We start from the raw sequence: 20,756 nt of genomic DNA on the forward strand, positions 1-20,756 counted from the left end.
GTGTAGTTCCTGTGACGTCCTGGCTTGTCCAGGGCGCCAAATCAACATGAAACAAATATGTCAGTTCATCAAAATGGAAGAATGCACTTTTGTATCTGCTGTGCTCATTACAATTAACAGATGAAAACTCTTTAAGGGAATCTGTCAGTAAGAAAAACCATGCTAATCCATATATGTGGGCTTGTTGGTAAGACGTATAGTGGGCTTGTTGCTAAGAAGTATAGGTCATTGTAGCATTATTAGGGTACGACCGCACTTTGCGTTCACCTACATGCAGGTCAAAACGTACGTTTTGTGCTTAATTGATTTGACCAAAGTTGCCTTTTCCAGAATTTTAGCACTGAAAACGCATGCGTATTTGCTGCGTTTCTCATGCGTTTTCAGCGCTTTTTGCCTGCGTTTTCTCATGCATTTTGTTAGATGCGTTTTGAACATGATGACACTGCTTAATAAAGTTGATGTAATCAAAATTTTAAAAAAAAGGAAAAAAATAAACATATATCTATATTTTAATGATATTTCAGGGAATTATATTTATTTCAATGAATTATTGTGGTAATTTGATAATTGAAAGAAAAATAGCAATAAAGTCATGATTTTCTTAATTTTAATTGTCGGATTTTGTGTGTGTGTGTAAAGGACCATAAGAAATCAATATTTTGATGAGCAAAAAGCATGCGTTTTTGAAGTCCAAAACGCATGTTTTCTGCATTGAAAAAGCAGGTAAAACGCAGGAATTTGAAGGAATCTTGGTTTTTGCCATTTCTCATTAACTCCAATGTTAGCAAAACGCACCCAAAATGGCAAAAACAATTGACATGCTGCTTCTTTGAACGCATGGTTTTTGACACAAAATATGCAAATTAAACGCTGCATAAAAAAACGCAAAGTGCGGTCAGGATTTCTTCTTTTTCCATAGATTTTGCTGGAAAACCAAAACGCATGCGTTTTGGCACAAAAAAGCTGTTGCACAAAACGCTGCAGAAACGCAGGTAAAAACGCAAAGTGCGGTCGTACCCCAAATCCTATAAAAACATGTGCGTTGCCTCCCCCTCCCCCTTCATTGTTTAGTAGTGACCTCTATCTTGTACTAATGTCCCCCACCCTGGGCTACTTCCTGGTAAATATTCTCCCATCCTGGTATATGTCCCCATCATGGCCCCATCCTGGTGTATGACCCTATTATTGTTATATCTTTATATCCTGGTATATATGGCCCCATACTGATATATATGCCCCCAACATGGCCCCATCTTGGTATATGTGACCCCGTAATGGCCCCATCCTGGTACATATGTTGCCATCATAGCCCCATCCTAGTATATATGTTCCCATCATGGCCCCATCTTGATATATGTCCCCATCATGGCCCCATCCTGGTGTATGACCCTATCGTGGCAATATCCTGGTATACAGTATATGTCCCCATACTGGTATATATATCCCCATTATGGACACATCCTGGAATATATGTTTCCATCATAGCCACATCCTGGTATTTATGTCCCCATCATAGCCCCATCCAGTTATTTATGTGCCATCACTACCGCCAGCCTAGTATACGTCTCCATCCTGGTATATGTCCCCAACATGGCCCCATCCTTATACAGTGCCTACAAGTAGTATTCAACCCCCTGCAGATTTAGCAGGTTTGATAAGATGCAAATAAGTTAGAGCCTGCAAACTTCAAACAAGAGCAGGATTTATTAACAGATGCATAAATCTTACAAACCAACAAGTTATGTTGCTCAGTTAAATTTTAATAAATTTTCAACATAAAAGTGTGGGTCAATTATTATTCAACCCCTAGGTTTAATATTTTGTGGAATAACCCTTGTTTGCAATTACAGCTAATAATCGTCTTTTATAAGACCTGATCAGGCCGGCACAGGTCTCTGGAGTTATCTTGGCCCACTCCTCCATGCAGATCTTCTCCAAGTTAGCTAGGTTCTTTGGGTGTCTCATGTGGACTTTAATCTTGAGCTCCTTCCACAAGTTTTCAATTGGGTTAAGGTCAGGAGACTGACTAGGCCACTGCAACACCTTGATTTTTTTCCCTCTTGAACCTTGGTTGGGCCTTGGTTTTCTTGGCTGTGTACTTTGGGTTGTTGTCTTGTTGGAAGATGAAATGACGACCCATCTTAAGATCCTTGATGGAGGAGCGGAGGTTCTTGGCCAAAATCTCCAGGTAGGCCATGCTATCCATCTTCCCATGGATGCGGACCAGATGGCCAGGCCCCTTGGCTGAGAAACAGCCCCACAGCATGATGCTGCCACCTCCATGCTTGACTGTAGGGATGGTATTCTTGGGGTCGTATGCAGTGCCATCCAGTCTCCAAACGTCACATGTGTGGTTGGTACCAAAGATCTCGATCTTGGTCTCATCAGACCAGAGAACCTTGAACCAGTCTGACTCAGAGTCCTCCAAGTGATCATGAGCAAACTGTAGACGAGCCTTGACATGACGCTTTGAAAGTAAAGGTACCTTACGAGCTCGTCTGGAACGGAGACCATTGCGGTGGAGTACGTTACTTATGGTATTGACTGAAACCAATGTCACCACTGCCATGAGATCTTCCCGGAGCTCCTTCCTTGTTGTCCTTGGGTTAGCCTTGACTCTTTGGACAAGCCTGGCCTCGGCACGGGTGGAAACTTTCAAAGGCTGTCCAGGCCGTGGAAGGCTAACAGTAGTTCCATAAGCCTTCCACTTCCGGATGATGCTCCCAGCAGTGGAGACAGGTAGGCCCAACTCCTTGGAAAGGGTTTTGTACCCCTTGCCAGCCTTGTGACCCTCCACGATCTTGTCTCTGATGGCCTTGGAATGCTCTTTTGTCTTTCCCATGTTGACCAAGTATGAGTGCTGTTCACAAGTTTGGGGAGGGTCTTAATTAGTCAGAAAAGGCTGGAAAAAGATATAATTAATCCAAACATGTGAAGCTCATTGTTCTTTGTGCCTGAAATACTTCTTAATACTTTAGGGAACCAAACAGAATTCTTGGGGTTTGAGGGGTTGAATAATAAATGACCCTCTGAATAAACTTTTCACAATTTAAAAAAAAAATAAAAAAAAGAAATAACATTCATTTTTGCTGCAGTGCATTTCACACTTCCAGGCTGATCTACAGTCCAAATGTCACAATACCAAGTTAATTCCGAATGTGTAAACCTGCTAAATCTGCAGGGGGTTGAATACTACTTGTAGGCACTGTATATATGTCCCCATAATAGCCCCATCAGAACCCTATCCTGGTATAGGTTTCCATCCTGGCATATGTCCCCATAATGGCAGCATCTTAGTACATATGATCCCCCATCACGCTGCACACAGTAAAAAAAAATAATAAAGATTATAATCACCTTCCCTCCGCTTTCCCGGTATCCTCCTCCGATGCTGGTGTGCTGGCAACTGATTTCAGCGAGTAAACAGCACAGAGCATGACGTTACTGTCAAGCGCATCCATTTACAAAGCCATCAGCTGACAGCTTATTCGCTGCTCCACACACTCGGGATTATGAGCGTGGGGGAAGTGACTATGCATTTTCTTTAATAATGGAACACGTGATCGCGCAGCTGCTGTAAAAGGCTGGTTACTGGGCGGTCACAGGTGCTGCTATTAAAGACCATGAATATTCAGTGCTCCTCACACCCATAATCCCTCTCACATCTCAGCATCAGCTTTAGTGAAAAGAGGTAGGTGTGATTATGGGCATGGGGAGCAATGAATATTCATATCCTTAATCGGTAGTCGGCATATTGAAGTACAGGGACCTGACAGGTCTCTGTGCTGCAATGCAATGCATTTCAGCTGGATGCATGCCCTCAGACACACATCCAGTTGAAACAGGCACTGGGGTCATCGGGCCCCTCTTACCCTCGATCCTTGTGACCGTGATCATTACGCTCCTGTGTATGTGCATCTAGGTCATAGGAAACTAAATAAAATAATACCTCGATCTCTGATCTGATGTTTTGTTCTAGAGAAATCCACATTTTTCTTATATCTAAATGAGCTGTTAAGGTCTCTGGGCCGGACACAGATCTCCCAGAGAATCTGTCTTGAAGGCTTATTTTAAATGAAAGAGGCCTTACTAGTGTAACTCAAGTAATGACTGGTAGTCTGCTCTCATAATCACACACAGCTCTGCAGTGAGATCAGTCGTTTCATGTCTCATACTGTGAGTAAAGAAGAAAAAAATGACTCAATAGTCCAGTAAATAATTAGTTTTATTAATCAAATATTACAATAGTCAGAGTAGGGGATAGAATCAACATACACAAGAAGGGGCGTGCCAGTCTGTCTGGGACAGCTATATTAACATCATGAATACTAATTTTAATAAATTTATATGCAGATACTACAGTTATACAGAAAAATTACTGTTAAAGACACAATATATTATGCAGCCACAGGAGAATATAGTATTAAATGTATGTATTAGTATGCAGAAAAGGAATAAACATTCAATACATACAATCAACCGAAGACATCCTGACTGGTAATATGTCTTATTAGGCCTATGTATGAAAAATTGGTATACACACAACACAGTATAAGTGCCTATAAGATGACAATAAACCAAAAAAAGGCAAATAGTCTGAGCTATAAACTGTAAATGTACCTTGTTAATGAGTATAGCCATCCACAAGATCAAATGGCCTCCACCCTGATGCGCTTTTTGGCTGGCGCCTTCGTCAGCGAGGTGTCACACCCCCGACGCAGGAGCCAGCTGAAACACACTTCGGGGTGGAGGCCATTTGAGCTCACGAACGGCTATACTCATCAACTAGGTACTGTGTGACACACCCCCTGACAAAGGCGCCAGCCAAAACGTGCATTGGGGTGGAGGCCATTTGATCTCGCGGACGACTATAATCGTTGACAAGGTGTGCTTGTCTTCGTCAGTGTCCATATTTTTCACAAGGGAACAAAAGTGCAGTCAACTGCACTTTTGTACTGCCTGAAGAAGTTGGATACTATAAGAATAAAGGCTACACAATGCACAAAGTGACTCTGTTGCATCATTAAATTCACTGGCCCTTTCGGCAGCTGTGCCCCAATCTCATTTTTCAGGGCATCAGATGGAAGCCACAATGGAGCCACTTACAAGTGGCAATTATGCATTATAAACATTGCTTAACTAAAAGAAAAGGGTTAGTAATAGAGAGGAGTCTATTAGACACGCCCATTACAAACCTAGTAATCAAAAAAAACACACACAGGAAAAAATAGTTCATTTAAATAAAGACTCTTCCAACATTATTCCTCGTTCACCAATTTATTATCAAAAATGTTTCCAAGAATCTCATCCGTCATAGTCCATGTTCCCCGAATGTAGTTTCAGTGACTGTGAAGAGCAGTAAAGAATAGCTATTCACAAGTGCCGGGTAGTGACAACAACACCCATCAGTGCCGCCGGGTCTCAATGAGCGTAGTGTTGAGCCAGAGGCTCTGATGAGAGTAGTTGTCACTATCCGGCACCTGTGAATAGCTGTACTTTACTGGTATTCACAGTCGCCAGAGCTAAATTGTGAAATATGGACTATGTGGGAACATTTTTGCGAATAAATTGCTGAATGAGGGATAGTGTGGGGGAGTCTTTATTAACATAAACTATTGTTTCCCTTGTGTTTGTTTTTTGGGTATTATTAGGTTAGTAATAGGGGTGTCTTATAGATGGATCTTCATTACCAGGGGTTGATGCCAGCAAACATTACACAACTGACATCAACCCCCAAAAATATTACCCTGATTCCCATCGTGCCAAGGCAATTGGGAAAACAAAGCAAAGCACCAGAATTGGCGCATTTAATATGATGCACCAATTCTGGGGTTGCTGTGGGCTGATATTTTTAGACTGGGAAGGGACAATATTCATGGGCCTACCCAGTCAGAGTATACCAGCCCGCAACTGTCTGCTTTACCTTGGCTGGCTATGAAAAATAAGGGGAACCACACAACATTTTTTTTTATTTATATATTAGGTTAAACAAAGCTAAAAACACCCATAAGTACCACATAAAAGGCACTGAAAAATGTGATTTAGTGCCACATGAAAGGCACTAAAGGGTACAAGTATACAAATCCTGCTCTAATCCAAGTTCTCCCTCCTATATCACCTCTTCCTGAACTGCTTCCAGCGGACAGTGTGCCGAGCATCGCGCCCCCAGGTCTCATATAAGACTGGATGATGAAATTCAGCCAGCCTATCACAATAATACCAGAAATCAACATGGCTATGGCATTACTGTGTATGGCAGGCAATCCCATATGTTTATTGGCTGCCTAATAGACGTTCAGGTACCCACGATACTCTTCCAAGTAATGAGCATGATCGAGCACATTCACTCATCACTCGTAGGCATCATTAGGTGGCAGAATAATTGCCTCATTCTGAATGGTGTAGACTAGATGCCATTATACAGGCCAAATACACACTGCTATATCAAGAGAGTAAGGCCTGAAATATTCCGTTATCAAGTAGACAGTTATGATACTACAATGGTAAGAATATGAGAGCTTTGTCTTCATCTGTCCATGAACTTATAGTATATGGTGATCTTGATGCCAGCTGACCTTATGTAGCTGACATCTACCCTAAAAAATATTACCCCGATTGTCACCACACCAGTGCAATCGGGAAAAGTCGGGCAAAGCACCAGAATTGGAGTATCTAATGTGATGTAACCATTCTGGGGCAGCTGTGCGCTAATATTTTTGGGCTGGGGACAGCCAAATAATTATGGACCTTCCCAGCCTGATAATATCAGCTCTGAGCTGTCTGCTTTAGGTTAGCAAAAATAAGGGGGGAATTTTTAATTGATTTATTTATTTAGTTCCCTGCAGTGGCCTGGGAGTCAGAGATGCATCCAGGCGTCTTCTTCATGCTGTTCCCATTCTATACTGTTTCCATCCATTTCAGGAATTTTCAATCCCTCCTATTAAAGTCTTTCAGAGAAATCCTCAAATTTCCCATTGGCCTCCATTATACTCATTACTCAAGATGAGCCTGTCGGAGTGTTCAACCTGCTCGATTCATGTGCTACCTTAAAATGGGCAATAAAACATGCCATAATTCATGGTTTCTAAATTAATTTGTGAGAAAAAAAAACTTGAGGCCTATAATGTTCTACAAATCTGTACAATATGGATGCCTAATATGGCCATTTGTATGAGGACTTGGATTTCCACTTCCTTTTTATCATACCCCTTCAGAAGTGTCTTATTATGTAAAATAGAACAAAAACCATTCTAACACAAAATACAGTTTGTCTTTGTTAATTACTGCAATTAACAAACGATCTGTGATTTTCTTTACAATATTTATATTCAGCGACACTTTGTGTAGTGTAGCATGTGGGTTTTTCTGCTGGCATCCCCTGGGTAAAGAAAAAGTATTTTTTTCATGGTCGATGAACAGATTCCAAGTATTCCATGCAGCTCAAGTCTGTTACTTCAATACATTTTCCGGTACTCAGCCAAAAGGAATTATACTTTTCTCTATTCATCTTTTTTACAGAAGGAAAATATAATTTGCAAATTAACTTCTTTCAAAAATGGTATTTAAAAAGAAAAAGTAGAACAAAGATTTTATTGCTTCAGTCTGCGTTGGAAATTTAATCACACAGTATATAAAAAAGCAATTTTCTCTTAGAAAACTACAAAAAATGAAGCAATTCGCATGGAGGATTTATTCCGCTAGATATTATGAAAGTGAATATAAAATTATTTTGAACAAAGATGTTATTATCAAACTTTTGACTCTATTGAGATTGTCTTGTCTATCCACAGTGTATGTGGACTGGCAATATACCAGTACAAGTGTTGGAAACAGATTTTTAACTCTTGTTTTTCTAAAATCGTATTAAGATCAACAACTTATCAATCAGGGAACAATCTTAACACACTTTTCTTAGTGATGGTACGAGTAAATGAAAGAATAGCAGCAGTCCCTACAAAATAGTGTATACAGTGCCTTGAAAAAATCATTCATACCCCATGAGCGTTTCCATATTTTTTCATGTTACATCGTCAAACCTAGATATATTTTATTGAGATTTTATGCTGTATGCCAACACAAAGTAGCAAGTATTTGTAAGGTATGAAGGAAATGATACATTGTTTTCTAAATATTTTAAAACAATAAATCTGAAAATTGTGACATGCGTCAGCCCCCTGTAGTATGATGCCCCTAAATATAAGCCTGAGTGACCAATTGCCTCCAGAAGGCACCTAATTAGTAAATTGAGTCCACCTATATGTAATTTATTCTCAGTATAACTACAGCTGTTCTGTGATCATTTCAGAGGTTTGTTTGAGAACATTAGGGATCAAACAGGATCATGACAACCAAGTAACACACCAGATAGGTCAGGGATTAAGTTGTGGAGAAGAGAAAAGCAGGATTAAGTTTATTAAAAACAGTCCATGCTCTGAACATCTGATGGAGCACTGTTCAATCCATGAACCAAATATGGACTGAGTATGGCACAACAGTAAATCTACCAAGACATGTCCGTCTACCTAAACTGACATCTCAATCATCCCAAGCACTAATTAGGGAAGCAGCCAGGAGGCACATGGTCACTCTGAAGGAGCTGGACATATCCACAGCTCCGGTAGGAGAATCTGTGAACAAAACAACAATTAGTCATATACTCCACAAGTCTAGCCTTTATAGAAGAGTGGCAAGAAGAAATCAATTTTTTGAAAGAAGCCATAAGAACTCCCATTTTGAGCTTGCAAAAAACATGTTTAGGACATAGCTAGCTTGTGGAAGAAGATGTTTTTGTCAGATGAGACCAAAGTACAACCTTTTTGGCTAAATGCAAAACGCTGTGTGTGGCTGAAAACTAACACTGCACATTACCCTGAAAACATCATTCCCACCATGAAACATGTTGGTGGCAACATCATGCTGTAGAGATGCTTTTCTTCAGCATAGACAGTGAAGCTGGTCAAAGTTGATGGGAAGATGGATGAAGCTAAATATAGGGTAATCTTGGAGGACAACCTGTTAGAGGCTGCAAAAGACTGGATTGTAGGTTCACCTTCCAGCAAAAAAATTACCCTAAGGGCGGCTTTGCACGTTGCGAGTTGCGACATTGCACGTGCGATGTCGATGGGGTCAAATCGAAAGTGACGCACATCCGGCGTCGCAGTCGATATCGCAACGTGTAAAACCTTTTTGATACGATGAACGAGCGCAAAAGCGTCGTTATCGTATCATCGCTGCAGCCTCCGACATTTCCATAATGCCGATGGTGCGACAGGTATGATGTTGTTCCTCGTTTCCTGCGGCAGCACACATCGCTGTGTGTGAAGCCGCAGGAGCGAGGAACATCTCCTTACCTGCCGCCGGCTGCAATGAGAAGGACGGAGGTGGGCGGGATGTTTACATCCTGCTCATCTCCGCCCCTCCGCTTCAATTGGCCGCCTGCCGTGTGACGTCACTGTGACGCCGCACGACCCGCCCCCTAAGGAAGGAGGCGGGTCGCCGGCCAGAGGGACGTCGCACGGCAGGTATGTGCGTGTAAAGCTGCCGTAGCGATAATAATTGCTACGGCAGCTTTCACTAGATATCGCACGTGCGACGGGGGCGGGACTATAGCTGCAGCATCTGTAACACATTGTTACCGATGTCGCAACGTGCAAAGCCCGCCTAAGTATACTCCTACAGCTACAATGGAATGGTGTATATAAAGCATATTCATGCGTTTGAAAGGCATAGTCAAATTCTAGATCTAAATCCAATTGAGAATCTGTGTCAAGTGAAGTCTGCTGTTTACAGATGCTCTCCATCAAATTTCACTGAGCTTGAGCTATTTTGCAAAGAAGTATGGGCAAACATTCTGCCTTTACATTTGTAAATCTGGTGGCGACATACTCCAATAAACTTACAGCAGTAATAAGTCTACACAAGGGATGAATGCAAATGCACTACACAATTTTCAAATTTATATTTTTAAAATATTTTAAAAAAATATGTATCATTTCCTTTACATTTCACAACCACTTGTCACTTTGTGTCAGTATATCAAATGAAATCCCCAAAAAAGCCATTACATTTTGTGAGTATAACATGATAAAATGTGGAAAAGTTCATGGGGTGTGAACACTTTTTCAAGGCACTGTCTCTTACCATAACTGGAGCGGTTTTCAACAGTCTGTGGCGATAAACCTTATCACTGACTAGTACAACACACTTCAAATACTCTGGTCTTGGCCGTGGTACACCAGGTGTCTGCTGGATAGTGCTTGACCTCTTTGAAATCTCTTGTCTTCCATGACTCTACTGAACCTCACACTGACTTGAAGGTGCTTCTAACAATATGCTGTGTCTGATAGTTTTTGTTTGTGTCTGAGGCGTTTGGATGCGTTGATAAGAACGGTGTTGATGGATGCCAGTGGTCCTACACAACTCCTTGACCTCTCATCACTCATTTGTTTCTGTTTCCTCTCAATAACTGGTATCACACTCATCTCTACTTTGACCTCTATGTTGAACACTGCCATTACACAGGAGTACACCGTTTGTCTTCATTAATAATAATATTTCTATTTATATAGCACCAACATGTTCTGCGGCATTTTACAAATACATGTACAGTTACTACAAAGTAAAACTTACTTCAACAGTTTCTTACTTCTTACAATTTGTAAGATGAAACTCATCCCCATCTCTGACGCCCTCTTTTATAGATTTCAAGACAACATAATGCTGGTGGTATTTTATAGAAAATAATGTCCTATAAATGATTCCAGATCATGACCAAAAGGGAGTGTGGAGGACCCAGTCGCATCTGGGCCTGGACCTGAGTGCTTGATGGGGTCCAAAGGCTTTCTGTCGCATTGGAAGATAGTGCCTAGGCTACATTAAGGAGAATGCTTAAAAACATTCATAAAAAAGAATCTTATGCATCCACATGAAATCAGAGGTTTACCACTGCCGATTAAGTCCTCTGATAATGGAGCCATAATATAATCATGTACATGTGCTCTTATCATTTTTGCATTTTACTTGAATTGGTTTCTATTTCCAACTTTTTATTTCACCATGTCCACCGCTATTTATAAAGTACAATTCAGACATTAAAAATGCTTTATTTTAGAAGTTAAAACATTTATTACAATCTGTGAATTTTTGTATAGGTTCCGTTGGAGAAGACGATTGCTGATTATATCTTCTGCCAATGATGAAGAATGGGCTTATCAGCAGCAGCTTTATGCACTGACTGGACAGGCTTGTAATATGGGTAAGTGTGATATCTAATAACTAGTGATGGCCAAGCACTAAAATGCTCAAATGCTCGTTACTCGATTCCAGCTGGTCAGACGCTCGGACGAGCTCAACGTTAGTAATGAGCATTATGGAAAGTCATTGATTGACCTTTTTGGGTATCCGCCAACGTACAGCTAGTCATAAACAGAGCATTTCTCATGGGCGGGTGGGGGTATTTTTGCTTGGACACACTACGTCCGAAAACGTTGTTTTATTCCCCGGGAGAGCCATTCCGAGATTGCAAATGACTCTCCTTGTGGTGACTGCACACATCATGCAATCATGCAGTGAAGTAAGCCTGTGTGCCGTGGTCGTTCTTTCACGGCTGCAATATCTGAGCACCCACCATACTTGACTGAGCTCCGCAAGTACCCAAGCACACTAATGCTCAAGCTGTGCTGAGCACGCTCACTTATCACTAGTAATAACTTATGTCTAATTACAAATGCCGATGCTCTGCAAATGCTGTTCTCTATGTATCTTCTTTCCCATCCATCCAAAAATCAAGCAACATACATTTGAAATACCTCTGTGCTATGTATTATTTTCCTATTTCAAAGTAAAATACATAGGAAGATGCAGTTTTGCTATGGCTGCAATGCAAATGCAAAAAAGTACAGCAAAAACCACAGAAGCTTCTGAAATTGCAAAAATTAGTGATAATTCACATGTCAGAATTTTTGCATCAGTATTTGTATGTATGCACTACCATGCTAAGGTGCTTGGTGATCGTTAAGAGCAGTTCGACACTCAGTGATGCCAAAAAAAACAGATTGTCTCCGCTCGGAACACACGGACACACGTGTGCGCCGCACAGAAACATGTCAGTGAGAAATCACTAATGTATGTGCAGACACATTGATTTTAATGGGTCTGCGGATGTCTGTGATTCTGGTACGTATAAAAACTGCAACATACGTACCAGAATCACTGACATGGGAAGGGGCCTAAGGGTTAGATCCACCTTTAAGCAGACATTCTGCCCTAATGGTCAATAATTATATCAGGTTTATTAGACCTCAGTTTGATATAAACAATTGAGTCAACTCCAAAAATAAATTGGCAATGGTTTTATGAAAGGAAGATATGATTTATAGACAAATTCTAACATATAGAATGTCTCAAGAAGCTCAATCTCATCATCCAAATAAGCATTCACAATTCTCCAGGGTGTGGGGCTTCCAGCTTTCCATGATATAATAAATGATCAAATGTTGTGCATTGTGGATCTATGCGTTAATCTAACATTAATACTGATATTCTACTTTCAGATTTTACATTTCATTCTTCGTATTTTCTGTATAACGATCAAACTGCAGTGGAGAGAATATCTGAAATCTATCACAATTCTATATATTTTATTCTCTTATATAGCTCCGTTAATTCACAGCGCTTTGGAAAAATGTTCTACCAGTAAATTAAGCTTGAATTGCATGTGTATGATGTTCTTCCACAGATCCTGATTTGTGTATGTATAAACCCGTTGTATATGTATAAAAAAAAAGTTTGGGGGAGGGCAGGAAAAAGATAGTACAAGTGCGCACCTTAAAGTTTCCTCTCATGATTCACTGGGAAGGAATGCACCATAAAAACATGCCTGCTATATCTAAAGGCCAGTCTCCAAATGTATTTTATAAGTAAAAGAATTCCTACATCAACTGCATTTCTCTGTAAGGATATGTGCACACGCTAATTATTTGCTGCTTTTTTCTGCTGGCAAAATCTGCTCTCTTGGTTGCTAATTACATAGAGCAGGTTTTGCTGCATTTTTGCTCCTTTTTGGAGTACTTTTGTGCATTTTTTTTGCTGCTTTTTTGTGCGCTTTGTCATTTTTCTTCAGAACTTTTTTAATCAAGTTACTTCTATTCACCAAAAATGTAGCAAAAAAGTAATTTTTTTGCTGTGTTTTTGCACTCTCTCATTACTTTGTATGGTGAAAAAAACACTGCAAAAACATCTAAAGAACTGACATGCTACAGTTTTCAAAAACGCAGCAGATTTCCAATCCAGTCAGGAAAAAAAGCAATTGTGTGCATGAGATTTCTGAAATCTAATAGCCTTTGCTGGTACTGTAAAAAGCAGCTTTTAATTTGCATTAACAAAATGCATCAAAAAACACTGGAAAAAATGCAGTGTGAACATAGGCTTAGGCTATGTGCGCACGTTGAGTACTTGGTGCAAACATTTTCTGCATCAAATCTGCACCTTCTGGCAGAAAAACACACCGAAAACACGTATTTTTGGTGCTTTTTTTGTCATGCGTTTTTCTTAATGAAGTCAATGGGTGGAATAGCTAAAAAAAAATGCAGGAGAAAAGCACCAAGAATTGACATACTGCAGGTTATTTTCTGCACCAAATCTGCATGGAAAAAATTAAGCAATGTGTGCACAGTAGTTAAGAATTTTCATAAACTTTGCTGGTACAGGTAGTATGAACATAGGCATGCAGATTTGTGACAAATCTGCACCAAATCTGCATCAAAAACGCACTGTGCACAGCCTTACACATTTAAAGTGTACCCATCATTTAATCTTTAATTCATAAATCAATAGTAAACATGAAAATAAGTAACTCTCTATTATTTCTTATCAGACAAATTGCTTCTTTCTCTGCCAGAATTGATCAGTGATTATCAAAACTCTCAGTTCTGAGGTGAAATCTGTATTCAGTGAAGACTTTCCCATTACTGAGATAGGAGATGGCAGTTGGTGCTCATGAAATTCTATGATGGGAGGAGGGGGTGGAGCTCTGCATCTAGCTCCTCCCACTGCCTCTAGCTAACTCAGGGGTCTCAAACTCAGCTGGATGTATGGCCGCATATAGAAAAAAAAATTGAGAGGTGCCGCATTATTTGCAGGACAAAGTGAACATTTTTAATGAATCCATGTCTTTTTTATATACATCTTTGCATCACTTTTTTAAACATTTTTTGCTTGTATATTCTAACAAATTAAATAAAGCAAGGCAGTAAAAATGGACTTCATTGAAAGTAAAAAGGCAACATCTTCAATTAGTATAAACACACAAGAAAGACAGAAGTCTTTAAATTTGCCTAAATATATCCATATATCCCAAGGTCAAGAATTGACACTTAGAAGCACTATAATAAACATAGTTTATTGTACAAAAAAGTGCATAGGATATAAATACAGTAGAAAACACATTACAGGCAGGAAATTGACTAAGGAGGGTGAAAAAAATCCCCATGTGGTACCACATGCAAAGAGGTATATAATTATCTCCCAGGCACACAAAGTGCTGATTAGTAATCCCAAACTTATGAGTAAGGAGAGAAACAAAATTAGCAGCAAGACACCCTAGTAATAATTGGTCTGAACAAGGTCAGAAAGCTGGATGCTAAACATCCAGTAAATCAGGGGTGTCAAAGCAGTCCATAACAACAGTGTAGGGGAGCTTACCAATGATGTACAAATCGCAAGTGGACACACATGGGGACAAGTCCCAACACGTGTTTCGCATGACTTCCTATTATAACAAAGTGCACTTTTTTTGTTAAGTTTATATATAAAAAATCATTTTTAATGGCAAAAAAAATGTCATGCTGTATTATGATTTTTTTTTTTACATTTTATCACCTTCTTGTAATATTGTTTTACAATTAGCAGCACCATATAGTAATCTTAGCCAACATCTTGTAGTAATCTGCCCATGCTGCAGTAATGTCCCCTTCAGTGTGCCCTGTAGTAAGGTGCTCATCCTTGTTGTATTGTGCCCAGTAGTATTCTGTCCATCCTTGTAGTATGTGCCCAGTAGTATAGTGCCCTGTAATATTGTCCTCATCGTTGTGTCCTCTAGTATTGTGCCCAGTAATATTGTGCCCATCATTGTGCCTTCTAGTATTGTAGTATTGTGCCCGTCCTTGTAGTATTGTGCCCATCCATGTATTTTGCCCAGCCCTGTAGTATTGTGCTCATTTTTGTAGTATCGTGCCCATCCTTGTAGTATTGTGCCCTGTAGTATTGTGCTCATCCTTTTAGTATTGTGCCCATTCCTGTAGTATTGTGGCCATCCCTGTAGTATTGTGCCCTGTAATATTCAGCCCATACTTGTAGTATTGTACTCTGTAGTATTGTGGCCATCTCTGTAGTATTGTGGCCATCATTGTAGTATTGTGCCCATCCCTGTAGTATTGTGCCCATCCTTGTAGTATTGTGGCCATCCCTGTCCTATTGTGCCCTTTAATATTCACCCCGTCCTTGTAGTATTGTACTCTGTAGTATTGTGCCCATCCCTGTAGTATTCTGCCCATCCTTGTAGTATTGTGCCCTGTAGTATTGTGCTCATCCTTGTAGTATCGTGCCCATCCTTGTAGTATTGTGCCCTATAGTATTGTGCTCATCCTTTTAATATTGTGCCCATTCCTGTAGTATTGTGGCCATCCCTGTAGTATTGTGGCCATCCCTATACTATTGTGGCCATCCCTGTAGTATTGTGCCCTGTAATATTCAGCCCATCCTTGTAGTATTGTACTCTATAGTATTGTGGCCATCCCTGTAGTATTGTGGCCATCTCTCTAGTATTGTGGCCATCATTGTAGTATTCTGCCCATCCCTGTAGTATTCTGCCCATACCTGTAGTATTGTGCCCGTCCCTGTAGTATTGTGCTCTGTAGTATTCTGTCCATCCTTTAGTAATATGCAAAAAAAAAAATTCCTCACCTTTCCTCCTTTTCATGTGTGCCCACGATCAGTATTTGCAGAGTTTTGGATGTTGCATGCTTCAGCTGCGTCCAAATCCCTGCTATGTACAGTACAAGCAGAGTGGATGGGATTTCTGAAAACCACATGCCCACTGTGCGTGTACGACCAGCAGTGAAAACGGACCTGCGGTGCGGCTTGCGGAGGCTACAGCATGTAAATTTATGTTGCGGAGTCGGAAGCGTCCTCCCTAGGCAGAACACAGCAAGGAGACTGCAGCGGCCTGAACCCTGATCGTGGGCACGGGCAGCTGCGGTCTCCTAAGGACGCAGTCCAGGACACAGCGGGTCCTGATCTTGAGCACGTACCTTACCTGCTTGTTGCGGCCTGTGACAATCGCAGCTCTATGCTGAGGGTCGGCACAAGCAGGAACTTTACTGCATTTGAATCCATTTGCGGTGGGGCGCAGAGGAGCTGTGTCTGAACCAATGGCTGCTGCCGGCCAATCAGATGCAAGAAAGTGACGTCGCTGTATGACGTCACCTCCTTGCATCTGATTGGCAGACAGCAGCAGCAACTGGAATAGAGCTGACAGCTCCTCTGCACGGCGCCGACCCTCAGCATAGAGCCGCGATTGTCACGGGGTCTTCAGGCTGCAATCGTCACGGGGTCTGCGGGCCGCAACAAGCAGACTCAGGGGCCGCATGCGGGCCGCCTGTTTGAGACCTCTGAGCTAACTCCTGTCCGTAGAATCTCCTTAGTAACAACTGCCATTTCCTATCTCAGTAATGGGAAATTCTTCACTGAATACAGATTTTACCTCAGATCTGAGAATTTTGATAATAACTGATCAGTTCTGGCAGAGAAAGAAGCAGATTTTTCTGATAAGATATATTACAGAGTGGCTTATTTTCATGTGCACTATAGATTTATGAAATAAAAATTAAAATGACGGTTACGCTTTAAAGGGATGTTTCAAGTTGGAAGTTATGTTCTATCCTTTGGAACGGGGGCAACTTCCTGATCGTCGGGAGTCCTACCAGTGGGAGCGGTGATCAATCATGTGCTCTGCTGCTTCATCTATTCTTAGGTAAGTAGTAAGCACCAGCCAAGTGCAGCTGTCGGCTGTCCCCAGCATGAATGTAGTGGCAGCATGCATGATCAACCAGTACCCCATTCACATGAGACTCTTGGGAGACACAGTTCTTGGGATTGGGATCAGTGGGAGTTAGTGATGAGTAAGCACTGCCGTGCTTGGACAGACTCAACTTGTTTATCAGGTATAATAGAAGTCAATGGGAAACAATCATGGAAAGATCTTCCTGAAAAATGCTCAAGTCTTCCATTGATTTCCATTACATTCGGTACATGAGTCGAGCCCGTCCAAGCGTCCAACCTGATCATTACGAGTACCGAGCACCTGACCAAGGTAGTGCTCGCTCATCATTAGTGGGGATACAGTGGTCGGACCTGCAATGATCGGAAAATTATCCCATGTTTTATGGTTAGGGAATAACTTCTAAACTCAACAATACCCCATTAAATGTTGTGTTTACCTTCAAACAATAATTTCTGCATTTTAAGGCATTAGAATGGCATAAAAATTACATTTGCCTTGTGATAAAGCAACATAGGTAACCAAGTGGTATCTGCGCCACAACAGGACCTATAGTAACTCATTGCAACCAACAATAGTTCATGTGCAATTAGTTATACATTTTTATAAGATGTTGGTAGACCCATCTAAAAAGCCCCTATTAGTCTTGCAAAATTGCAGAATGACTAGATTTCTGTGCTTGTTCTTGTGCAATAATCTGCAGAATTTAATTTGCCATTTTGTACTGTGATATCAGTAAGCAATTGTGTAATTTGGATAACACGTTTTATTACCGATGCTTCTGAATCTGTAACATATTTATGACCCTGTTATAGCACAGTTCATCACTGTGTTACAGCCTACTGGAGGCAAGTCTGTAGGGCAGCTCTAGCTTCTCGTACATAAACACCTTTATCTGCTGTGCATATGTTCACACATATGTTGAGCAATATATCCATGAACCCCATAAAAATGTCAGGCCGTATTTAACGAAGGGAAAAAAGAGAACATTGATACAAACGATGTACAAACTCTCCACCACATTTCATAACATAGTTACATTTGATATTTGCAGTGTGTGTGTGTGTGTGTGTGTGTGTGTGTGTGTGTGTGTGTGTGTGTGTGTGTGTGCGTGTGTGTGTGTGTGTGTGTGTGTATATATATATGTAATGTTATGGTGAAGAATCAACAACAAGTGGGACACAATTGGGAAGTTGAATGAAATTTATTGCTTATTTTAAACTTTTATAAAATATAATAAACTAAAAATTGGGGCGTACAATATTATTCGTCCCCTTTAAGTTAATACTTTGTAGCGCCACCTTTTGCTTTGATTACAGCTGCAAGTCGCTTGGGGTATGTGTCTATCAGTTTTGCACATCGAGAGACTGAAATTCTTGCCCATTCTTCCTTTGCAAATAGCTGGAGCTGAGTGAGGTTGGATGGAGAGTGTTTGTGAACAGCAGTTTTCAGCTCTTTCCACAGATTCTTGATTGGATTCAGGCCCGGACTTTGACTTGGCCATTCTAACACCTATTTGTGAACCATTCCATTGTAGATTTTGCTTTATGTTTTAGATCATTGTCTTGTTCAAAGACAAATCTCCGTCCCAGTCTCAGATCTACAGACTCCAACAGGTTTTCTTCAAGAATGGTCCTGTGTTTGGCTCCATCCATCTTCCCATCAATTTTAACCATCTTCCCTGTCCCTGCTGAAGAAAAGCAGTCACAAACCATAATGCTGCCACCACCATGTTTCATAGTGGGGATGTTGTGTTCAGGGTGATGAGCTGTGTTGCTTTTACATATCGTTTGGCATTGTGCCCAAAAAGTTTGATTTTGGTTTCATCTGACCAGAGCACCTTCTTCCACATGTTTGGTGTGTCTCCCAGGTGGTTTGTGGCAACCTTTAAACGACACTTTTTATGGATATCTTTGAGAAATGGCTTTCTTCTTGCCACTCTTCCATAAAGGCCAGATTTGTGCAGTGAATGACTGATTGTTGTCTTATGGACTGGTCCTCCCACCTCAGCTGTAGATCTCTGCAGCTCATCTAGAGTAATCATGGGCCTCTTGGCTGCATCTCTGATCAGTCTTCTCCTTGTTTGAGATGAAATTTATGAGGGACGGCCGGGTCTTGGTAGATTTGCAGTGGTATGATACTCTTTCCATTTCAATATGATCGCTTGCACGGTGCTTCTTGGGATGTTTAAAGTTGTGGAAATCTTTTTGTAACCAAATCCGGCTTTAAACTTCACAACAGTATCACAGACCTGACTGTTGTGTTCCTTGGTCTTCATGATGCTCTCTGTGCTTTAAACAGAACACTGAGACTATCACAGAGCAGGTGTATTTATACGGAGATTAGATTACACACAGGTGGCTTATATTTATCATCATCAGTCATTTAGGACAACATTGGGTCATTCAGAGATCCTCAATGAACTTCTGGAGTGAGTTTGCTGCACTGAAAGTAAAGGGGCTGAATAATATTGCACGCCCCAATTTTCAGTTTATTATTTTTTACAAGAGTTTAAAGTAAGCAATACATTTCGTTCAACTTCTCAATTGTATCCCATTTGTTGTTGATTTTTCACCATAACATTAAAATTTTTATCTTCATGTTTGAAGCCTGAAATGTGGGAAAAGGTTGAAAAATTCAAGGGGGCTGAATACTCTTGCAAGGCACTGATATATATATATATATATATATATATAAATATATATATATATATATATATATATATATATATATATATATATATATATATATATATATACAGGGGAGTAACAATGACTGTCACAGAGGTTGCAACCTCAAACTGGCCCAAAGGTGGAGGGTACGTGCTGGCATCAACGCCTGATTCAGCTGGATGTGCACCCTCGGACATACATTCAGCTGAAATGTATTCCTGCACAGAGACTAGTTGGGTCCCTACACTGCAAATCACACTTACATCTAATTAGAGTGCTGCAGCTGACGTCAGTGCACCTGTGACTGGGGGTGCAAGGTGGTGATGTCATGCCCTGCCTGTCACAAGTCGAAGTCAGCTGCCGGCTTCAGAAGATGACGCCTAGTGCCAGAGTTGTGCCAGAGGATGTTCCTGGAATGGGGGACATATATACCAGGATAGGATACATTACTACACAATGAAAGGGGGGAAACTCATATGTCCTTAACCCCTTAACGATCCTGAGCAGTAATATTACGTCCCTACGGTCATAGTGTTAATCCCCATCTGCTGCTGAGGGCTGCAGGCGGGGATCCGCACACATGTCTGCTTATTTGTACAGCTGACATGTGTGCCTCGCAGTTATGAATGCAATCGTTATTCACCCGTACCTGTTAACCCCTTAAATGGCGCTGTCAAAATGTGACAGCGCCATTTTAACGGTGATCGCGGTAATCACATACTCACAGGCCTCCACCGGAAGTTACGTGACATGATCACGTGGATCCGATGGTTATCATAGTAGCAAAGGGTCATGTGATAATTCCTGTAGCTCACATGGTTAAAGGACATGATCATTTCTCCCGATTTCAGCTGTGCTGCTTTGATCGGGAGAAATAAGTGAGCGATCAGACTGCTGAACCTTATAGCACCCTAGAGGGACTAGTAAAATAAAAAAAAGTTTAAAAAAAGTTTACAAAAATTAAAAAAAAATTAAAAAAAACCCTAAAAGTTCAAATCCCCCCTTAACTTTCGCCCCATTGAAAATTA

The 20,756-nt window shown here is 40.8% G+C and overlaps 1 protein-coding gene across 1 annotated transcript in view; it reads left to right on the forward strand.

Moving 5' to 3' along the window:
• Positions 1 to 20,756, forward strand: part of CCDC80 (coiled-coil domain containing 80) — a 162,703-nt gene that overhangs the window by 130,666 nt on the left and 11,281 nt on the right. Inside the window, exon 6 of the mRNA XM_075333554.1 lies at positions 11,151 to 11,254. Within this exon, the coding sequence (XP_075189669.1) occupies positions 11,151 to 11,254 (104 nt within the window). The remainder of the gene's footprint in view (positions 1 to 11,150; positions 11,255 to 20,756) is intronic.

The sequence above is a fragment of the Anomaloglossus baeobatrachus genome, chromosome 2 (genome assembly GCF_048569485.1).
Source record: "Anomaloglossus baeobatrachus isolate aAnoBae1 chromosome 2, aAnoBae1.hap1, whole genome shotgun sequence".
Classification (NCBI taxonomy): Eukaryota; Metazoa; Chordata; class Amphibia; order Anura; family Aromobatidae; genus Anomaloglossus; species Anomaloglossus baeobatrachus.